Raw genomic sequence first — 9,852 nt, forward strand, 5'->3', positions numbered from 1 at the left:
GTGCTGTTTGGACCCTGCAGCAAGGCCCTGGACGCGATCCTCTTTAGGCTCTGACTACTCCCTGAACGGCACAGGAAGTTCAATACTGCTGCCCCAGTCCATTGCAGCAACTAGCATGGGGAGCCAAATGGTGATGGAGGGGGTCCCTGGGTTCCTGTGTCTGAGCCCCTCCTCCCTATTGGTGAGGTACACCACTAGACCCTGTTGACCTGGGCTGGGGCAGATGTGTTGGAGAGAAGCTAGCCAGGGAGGTGGCAGTGACTAAGTCCCCTCAGAAGAAAGGAGATTTGCTAATATGGCCTAAATTGAGGGCTAGGGGAACTACTGGTCAAGTTGTGGTAGATACCAGGGTAGATAGAAAGGGAGAGGGTCCTAGACGAACACTTGGGACTTTGTTTCCTGATATGGCACGGTCTGTATTTTGCATAGGGTCCTTGCCCCTTTCAGTTTGAACGATGGGGGTGTGCTGTAGGCCAGAGGTATCTTCTGCCCTTTTGTGCTGGGGACCTTCTGACTGAAGTGGCCCCTATCAGATGAGAGACAAGTCCTAAGCTTCTTACAGACCGGGATGTTGGCTTTGTCCTGCTGCAGCTTGATGAACTGGGACCAGTGTGTGATTGCTTTCTTAATTCACTGACTTGCGGTGACAGACTGAAGGCTGTCGTAGACTTGGGCCTCGACTCTTCCTCTGCTGGCATCCTAATGGCACTGTGTGAACAAGTATGCAGGGTGACCAGAGAACCCACTGGAAGTGGAGCATCATTTCTCTTGTCTTCTAGTCTCAGGCTTTATGATGATCTCATGCTCCAAATTTGTTACCAGCTCTTTTGGTGATGGAGGGACCAAGAAGGGAGATGTTGTCCATTCTAACTTTCAAAACCCATGTAGGGGAAAGAGTCATCTAGGGTGACATTCCTTGAAATAAATTCCAGGAGGATCCAGGCCAAAGAGATGAGCCGAAGCTAGTGAGATAATTTATCTTTATTGTCCAAATGGCAGAGCATCCTATACACAGCAGAAAGGAGGAACGTGGCAGGAATGGGACCTGTAGGGAAACCAAACTTGGAGATTCTTTTCCCAGGAGCCGAAGAGGTCAGTCACAGCTTGATGAGACTGTGACCTTGAGAAGTGGACCATCTCTCAGTTAAATAAGGTGGAGCAACAGAGCAATGAGAAAGGCCAGAGGAGGATTCCCTAAGAACCAGATGGTTTCAGGTCTCAAGTAGAGGAACACCTGAGCCTATTCACTGTCTAACCACGAAGCCTCTGTTGGGGGACAGGCTTTGGGCCCTGCCATGAGCCTTCCCACTTAGGCTACAACCTCCTTCAAGGCAGCCCCCAGCTCTGGGAAGGAATACTGGTAGCCAGAGGCCAGTGTCCGCCGGGGGACCACCTTTTGGCCTTCCAGCAGCATGATGGCACGCTCTTGCCCAAAGACAGCTTGCACCACAGTGCTGGGGAGAGGGATGAAGGCTGGGCGGCCCAGGGCTGCGCCCAAGGCCTGGGCAAACTCAGCATTTGTAGTAGTGGAGGCTGGAGCCACTCCATTCAGGACCCCCTGTACGTGGCTTGCTTCAACGGCATGAGCCAGGATTCCCACCAGGTCCCCGATGTGAATCCAGGGGAAGAACTGATGGCCTGAGCCGATGGGGCCCCCCAGGCCCAGGCGGAAGGGCAGCAGCATGTGACCAATGGCACCGCCCCCGCGGCCCAGCACAACTCCTAGAGCAGGCAAGAAGGATGGTCCGGGGAGGCAGTCAGCCTCCAGGCAGCCCCACTGTTCTCCCGCTTCCCCTTCCTCGCTCCTTCCCCATGCTAACTTAGCTCTGTAGCAGTTGAGGGACTTTGGTACTTCTGATCCTCTCACTTTATAAGCTCAGCTCCCCTGATCCTTGGACTTCCCCAACCCAGAGAAGATGGTCCAACCATGTGTGAGACCCCGGCCCCTGGTTCTCACCGGAGCGCACCACCACCTGGCGTGTAGAATCTCCTGGAAGCCTGGCTGCAGCTTCCCATTTGGTTACGAGGTTGGAGAAAAAGTCAAAATCCCCTCCAGGGCTGTCCTCATCATACTCCGCAGTCGGGCTGGGCTGGTAGTAAGCTGCCAGTGGAACAGCACTCATTTGCCCCAGTGTCCTTGGTCCTGCCTGGCCCTTTGCAGTCAAGGCTCCCCTTGGCCTCACCCACCTTGGCCCTTGGGATCTCCCCATGGGAAGACAGAGCCATGGTATTTGCTCCTTGAGCTTCTCTATGAGCTGACTGTCTCTGCCCTGAAGAACTCTTATCTTTAGTTGCAGGACTAAGCTGAGCAGCTGCTGGACTGTAGTGGTTAAGAAAAAAGACTTGGGTGCCAGGCTGCCTGAGTGTTAATCTCAGCTCCACCATTTATTAACTCTGTGCCTTCAGCAAGTTACATAACCTCTCCGTGCAGAATTTTTGCATCTCTAAAATGAAAATAATAATAGTACCTACCTCACAGGGTTCTTGTGAGAATTAAATGCTGTAATATGTGTAAAACACTTAGAATAGCAGCTGGTATATAAGCTATAATTGTTTGCCATTATTTGGTCCCAAAGGTGAAATACAAGAATCGGGAATTCTGTTTCTAAAGAACTGTTCTGTGAGAGTCAAGGGACTTGAGGGTAGGCGAAGTTTTTCCTGGCACAGGCAGCAGTGCTTCAACCCCCGCTATCTCCGAGGGTCCCCGTTTCTCAGTGAAAGTACACAAAGGTCAGGAGAAACATGCATGGACGAGGGCCTAGGAAGTCCCTGTGCTTGGAAAAGACTAGCCCTCTGGGCATGTGTAGCTAGGAGGGCCTGAGCTCCCTCTCACGGTGGACTACCTTCCCCCGGCTCATGTATGGGGCTGGTGATCTGGGGCGTACCTACGCCTGTGACTAAGACCCAGGCCTGTGGGGGGTGTGGGGCCTTGGTGATGGCTCTAGCCAGCAAGTGGGTGGTCTGCAGGCGGCTGCTGAGAACCTCTTTTTGGAAGGCTTCATTCCATCTGCAGGAGAAACAGAGGAAATAAAAAGTCACTAAATACATACATGCACATATCCCTCCCTCTCTTTCCCTGGGGCCCGTCCATATCCACGTCTAGTAAAACCCTGCATTGTGTCTTAGTAAAGTGGTCCATCCTCCTGTGGAGGGAAAAGGCATATCTTTTTTGGGCATCCTGAGCTATAAGCGAGGACTGAAGTGAACTGGCTGAGTGGGTGGAGGGGCAGGTGGGCGTGGAGGGGTGAGGCAGGATGAGTAGTCCAGGAAATAGGTTTAATTCTCAATCTGGCAGCTCCATTCTCCACAGCTCATAGGTTCTCATCAGAGCTGCCCCCCCTCCTCCCTATGCTCTAAAGGATATCAGTTTTAGGGCCCAGCCTGACCTTCGGAGAGGGTTGAGGATGTTCTCCCCGGCCAGGTTGATGGCAGCGTCGCAGCGGGGCAGCCCCGACGTAGCGAGTTCATCCTGTCAGAGAAAGCACACGGTGCCCGCGAGGCCCCGCCCTGCGCCGCCAAACCAGGGCTCCCCTCGTCCCCAGCTTCCAAGGGATGGACATACCCACGTGATCCGACCCGGCGCGGGCTTTCGGGAGATCAATGTCACTTCGTGGCCCCTGGCTTTCAGCAGCTGGGTTAGGGCTGTTCCAATGAAGCCCGTCCCGCCACCTGATCGGGAAATACCAGGTGTTTATCCTCCCGGGGGAGCCTTCCGCCCCCGCATGTGGGCCCGTCCTCTAGTGCCATCCCGTCTGACTCCAGACTTCTCTCCTCCTCGCCCCCTCCCCGCAATGCAGACGTGACACAGGTCACAGGGATTGGCGAGATTCGGCTTCTCGGGCTAGGAGGCCAAGGCCAGGTTGCCCGTGCACGTGACAGTGCCCCTCTCGGGAATTGCCTCCCGGTTTTCAATCTCTGTCTGGCTCAATCTTCTTTCCATAAACCCGCCCCTCACTCTCCCTTTCTGCCTCTCTCACCCACAAGCACCCGCATAGCGGCCGGGACCTAACGCGCATGTGCTAGAGTTAGAGCACTCCCTCCTCCCTTAGTGGCGACTACGACCTCTCTGCGCATGCGTCATCCGGGAAGAGCGCTCCAATTAGGGGGCGGGCAGAATTGTGAGTGGGCGTGGCCCTGCCCGGTGACCCGGAAGAACTCATAGAGAAGGCTATGTATTTCATTGCAAGGCGTGGCTGGGACAGTAGGAGCGGTGGGGAAAATAGACACGGGGGCCGGGGAAAGAGGGGGGCGGGGAAAGGGGAGGGCGGGGAAAGGGGAGGGCGGGGAAAGAGGGGGGCGAGGCGGGGGAGGGAAAGCTTTAGTGCAGGGAAGAGCGCTTGACCTAAAACCGGAACCTCCTCTAACTGCGAAATTCTGGATGTCCATTCGGTTTGGTGGATCAGTAATCCAAGAGAATCTGTCCACCGGTAATATGGATTCTTTCTACTCGGCCTATTTATCTTTTCTTTTCCCTGTTCTGGCTCCTTTGTATCGGCCTTGAAACATGCCAAAGTTCCCCTCGTCTTAAAATAACCCTTCTCCAGCTCTCTTCTTCATCTGCTAATGTCGTCTCTCTTCGTCTTCATAGCTAGACTTCTCAGAAAAGTGGTGTCCATTTTCCACTTCCAAGTTCACTCTCGCCTGGTTTCTGTCTTTATCATTCATTAGCTCTCTCGCCAAGATCACTAATTTCGCATGTGTCATCAAAACAAATCCCTAGTTTTCAGTCATTATTTTCGACCTCTGCATCACTGGACCTTTGCTGACTCCTTCCGTTGGGAAATGCTCATCTTTCAGCCTCAGTGAAAGCCAGACTCCTTTCTGGGTCTTTCTCCTAACTTTTTTCAGTCTCTATTGCTTGCTCCACCTCCTCTATGGTCTTAAAATGTCAGTATTCCTTAAAGCTGGGTCCTAGGACCTTCCTCTCTTCTCCTGCACTTTTTCTCCCAAGTGTCTACGTTGGTGAATTCAGTTACCAGTTTTTTAAAGAAGAGTTCCTAAACCTCCTGTGCAACTTGAATCTCTCCTCTAAGTTCCTGACTCCTATAAAAACTTCCCATTAGACATTTCTTCTTGGATGTCTGAGACCCTGTTGATTTTACATACTAAATATATCCCAGATCCATTTGTTTTTCTCTGTCTCTGCCACTCCCACTCTCCTTCGAGTTATTATCCTCTTTTGTCTAAATGTCTGCAATAGACTCCTAATAAATCTTCCTGCTTTTGTGTGTTTCTTTTCTCCAAACTGTTTCACACATTGCAAACAGAATGATCTTTTAAAAACATGTGGGAGGAACACTATGGTGGCATGTATATATCCTAAAAAACTCCCATAACAAAATACCTAGATATGCTGGATAAAATATAACATATCTCCATTTAAATGCATTGCTGAGTTAACTAGAAAATAAAGGAAATCCGCAGAGACCAAAAACAAAGTTTTCCTTAGGATTGAGGCTACCTCGTGGTGGTTGGTCAGTCTCAGTAACCCAGAGGCTTGGGTGACAGGAGATGATGCCTGGGACCCAAGCAAGATTAGATCTGAGACCTCTGCATAAAGCTCTTCATGGACTATATCCTCAGGGAGAAAGTGAACTTTAAAAAGCCCACTTAGTATCAAAGAACATAACCATGTAGCGTGTTTCTATAGGTTTGGCTCTTAGCTAGGATTGGTTGTACAAAAATTTGTTTTCCTTGAGAAGTTGTATCTATTGTCCTGCCATCCTGCAGATTTGGAGTTTGAATTCATTGTTACCTGTTTGGTCTAGGAAGCCCTAAGCCAAGAATTTAAGTAAGTGTTCCAGATAGGAGCAGACATAAATCCTCCCTGGATTTCACAGGATCCCAATAGATAAAGTCCTGCTAAGCATGAGCCCTCAATCCAAAATTACAAAACACACAAGGAAACAAGACACTCTGAGGAGTCAACAGAAACAACTCACAGTAGAGTTAGACCAAAAAAGATTTCAGATGTTAGAATGATGAGATACAGAATTTAGAACTACCAAGTCTAAAATGTTTAAAGAAGAGGAGATATTAAAAACATGAGAAAGAGAAAAGATACTATCAAAAACATTCCAACAGAATTGATAACCAGTTTGAACTCCTAAAAATTAAAAATATAGTGATTCAAATTTGAGAACTCATTGAATGGCTTTAAGCAGCAGGGAATAGATTTAGCATTAGTTAAGAGAAGATTAACTACATATGAAGAAATTATGTAGAATGCAGCACAGAGAGACGGAGGTAGAAAATATGAGAGGGTAAGAGACAAGGAAGGTAAAGTGAGAGATTCCAACTCTTCTATTTGGCATCCCAGAAAAGAGGAGACAGAGAAAATTATTTGAAGAGATACTAGCTGATTATTTTCCCAAATTAATGAAAGATCTGAATATTCAGATTCAGTAAGCAAAGTGAATCTCAAGTAGAACAAATAAAAAAGAGATCTATACCTAGTCACATCATAGTAAAACTATGAGAACAAAGACAAAGAAGAGATATTAAAAGCAGCCAGCAAGAAAAGACAGATTATAAAGAAATAACAGATGGACAACTGATACTTCAACTGCAGCAGTATAAGCCAGTGGGATAATACCTTCAAGTGGTAAGAGAAAATAATTGGAAACTAGAATTGTTTACCAACAAACTGGCATTCAAGAATGAAGGTAGGGGCTGGCCCCATGGCCCATTGGTTAAGTTGGCATTCTCTTCTTCCCCGGCCCAGGGTTTTGCTGGTTTGGATCCTGGGTGTGGACATGGCACCACTCATCAGGCAACGCCGAGGCGGTGTCCCACATGCCACAACTAGAAGGACTCACAACTAAAAATATACAACTATGAACTGGGGGGATTTGGGGAGAAAAAGCAGAAAAAAAAAGAAGATTGGCAACAGTTGTTAGCTCAGGTGCCAATCTTTAAGAGGAAAAAAAAAAGAATGAAGGTAAAACGAGGATACTTTTAGACAAGCAAAAAATGAGAGCATTTACCATCATCAGACTTCTAACCTTTGTCAGGAAGAAAGAAAATGATTTCAAAAGGAAGGTGTGAAATGCAAGAGAAAAATGATCAAAATGTTGGTAAACAAAAGGGTAAATGTAAACAAATGTTGACCATATAAAGCAATGACAGTAATATTTAATTTGTGGATAAAAATTAAAGCAGAAGTAAAATAGTAGTCCTCAATAACGGAGAAGTATGTGACTGGAGCTGACTTGTTGGGAAAGGATAACAATACTGAATAATATTAAACTTTGTTAAATATACATTTGAAAAATTAAGGGCAATTATTATTTACTAAAAATAAATATGCACTTCCAGATCAGTAGAGAAAAACCATAAAACAATATAATCAATTCAAAAGTTATCAGGAAGTGATAAAAAAGAGGGCTTAGACAAAACTAGAAAGCTCTAAATAAGATCACAGGAATAATCAGTACAACAGACTAAGAAACTGAATTAACTAGGTGCACTGGAATTGCAAATTTCAACATGGGGGAATCTCACAACTACATTGTTAAGCAAAAAAGGAAGTTGTAGAAAAGTATTTGCTATATGATATTATTTATTTAAAGATTAAAAAATGGGCAAAATACTATTTTTATTGAAGAGATAAATAAATTTGTAATTAAAGTAAAGAGGAATGCTTGGGAATAAAAATGAGAAAACTCAGGACAGCATTTTCCCAAGGCCAGCAGAGTGGGAATGTGATCAGGGAGGAGTATACAGGAGATGTTGACTTCTTATTTCTCAGGCTAGTTGGTGGGTACATGGGTGTTCATTTTGTTTTCCTTTGTTCATATTTTCATAATAAATAAAATATTTCATAATAAAAATATGTAGTGGATTTACAATTTATAGACATATCTCAGATGTGCAGAAACATGACCATTTTTTATAATTGAACACAACTTACTCATGAACATCTCTCCTTGGCAGAGGAATAAACTTAAAGTCACCCAACCAAAGTAAATTTATCATTTCTAATTTAGAACTTCTCAGTTAACTCAGTTTTCTCTGAGCAAATTCTTAGTCTTTCAGAATGCCGTGTCTCTCTTCTCCTTTCTCTTTCCGAGCTAGATAGCTGGGTATAGGAAGCCCTTTGGTCCAGATACCGTCATCTGGTCCTCAGTGCTTGCTCAGAAGGATCTCATCTCATTTGGCCTTAGCTTCCATCAGCTAAGGCACAGCTGGTTAGGCCAGGCCTCTGGGCGTTGTGTTGTGATACTGATACCCATGCTTCTGGGTATCATACCTTCTGCTTCTGCTACCCATGGTCCTTGCCTGATCTTAGTGTTCCAAAGTGTCCCCTGGAGGACCAAGGAACACTTGGCTTGTCTTCTGGCCAACAGCATGGAATGTTTGGACCTTGATGAGTCTCCCCTTAGGCTCATCTCTTGGTTATCTGCCACAGTTATTACCATCCAGGCAACTTACTGCAGTCTAGCACTGTTATATGTTACTGTTAACAAATTATCTCAAAACTTGGTGGTTTGAAACAACAGCAGTAATATTTATTGTATCATGTGGTTTCTCTGGGTTAGGAGTCTTGGAGCACTTTGTTAAGTAGTTATGGCTTAGGGTCTTTCATGAGTTATAGTCAAGATAACAGCCAGGGCTGCAGTCCTCTATAGGCTTGACTGGGGTTGGAGGATCCTTTTCCAAGATGGCTCACTCATATGGCTGTTGGCAGGAAGCCTTGTTCTTGCTGGTTGTTGGTAGAAAACCTCAATTTTTGGCCATGTGGACCTCTCTATCGGGCTGCTTGAGTGGCTTTCCAACATGGCAGCTGGCTTCACCAGAGCAAGTGATCTAAGAGAGTGAGAGTGAGGAGGAAGCCTCAATGCCCTTAATGACCGACCTAGTCCTGGGAGTTACATACAGTCACTTTTACCATAATTTGTTTGTTAGAAATCAGTCACTAAGTCCAAGGAGAGAGGAATTTGGCTCCTACTTTTGAAGGGATAAGTGTCAAAGAATTTATGGACATATTTTAAAAGCACCACAAACTCTGTGCTGCAATTAGGGCTTCTCTGAGAAGCTTGCTGTCTCTGGGCTATGCCAGGGAATTGTGCCACAATTCTGCTTTTTCAGATACCCCTTCTACCTCTTTGGGTTAAGCATATCTCCCTATCCCTCTAGCTGAGTGCCTTCTCAGAGAACCCTGGGCAGCATTTATAATCTAGTTTTGTCCTTATCAAATGTCTTCTAGCTCCTCCCTCAAGCCCAGGAAAAGCTGTGTGATGGACAGCTCTGAGGTCATATCCTGTTGCTTTTCAACTCTTTGACTTATAGAACAATTTCTTTGCTCCATTTTCCAAGATCTGGCTTGTTGAAGCACCTAAATATTTTCTTCTCTCAACAAAGCCTTGCTTTTGTAAGTGACTCTCCTACTTTCCAGGCTGTTATTTAGATATAGAATAAAAGAACTTTGTTTTGAGATTCCAAGCTAAGGCTTGTCTTATTTGTTCCTGTATACTGCAGAGAGAAAAGGAAGTACTGAGAAAGGAAGATATATTAGGTAATATTTCAAAATATATTGAGTTCCTGCATGGCTGGATCCAGGTGCTCAAATAATGTCATTAAGAGTGCACATCTTTCTAGTTCTCGGCTCTTCTTTTTTTACAGTTTGGCTTCATTTTCAGGAAGGTTTCCCCCCTTTATGGCAAGGGTGAACTCTTGGCTTCTAATCATAGCAAAAATCTCAGAATTGACTCTCACTGGACAGATTTGGTTTATGTGTCCATCTCTGAGCCAACCATTGTGGCCAAGTGTGGAGTGTTCTGACTGGCCAGGCCTGGGACATGTGTCTACTACTGGACCACAGGCAGAGGAGCATCCCCACTCACCGTCCTC

At 46.1% G+C, this 9,852-nt stretch overlaps 1 protein-coding gene across 1 annotated transcript; it reads right to left on the bottom strand.

Annotated features, from left to right (window-relative positions):
- Positions 1–963: 963 nt before the first annotated feature.
- SDR39U1 (short chain dehydrogenase/reductase family 39U member 1) lies at positions 964–4,167 on the bottom strand. Its single transcript, XM_014868567.3, has 6 exons — positions 3,978–4,167; positions 3,563–3,669; positions 3,387–3,469; positions 2,886–3,007; positions 1,958–2,101; positions 964–1,722 (listed from the first exon to the last, which is right to left on the bottom strand). The coding sequence occupies exons 1-6, from the start codon at positions 3,991–3,993 to the stop codon at positions 1,310–1,312; spliced, it is 885 nt and encodes a 294-aa protein (XP_014724053.2). The 5' UTR covers positions 3,994–4,167; the 3' UTR covers positions 964–1,309.
- Positions 4,168–9,852: the final 5,685 nt, after the last annotated feature.

Source organism: Equus asinus, chromosome 2 (assembly GCF_041296235.1).
Source record: "Equus asinus isolate D_3611 breed Donkey chromosome 2, EquAss-T2T_v2, whole genome shotgun sequence".
In the NCBI taxonomy this organism is placed as follows: Eukaryota; Metazoa; Chordata; class Mammalia; order Perissodactyla; family Equidae; genus Equus; species Equus asinus.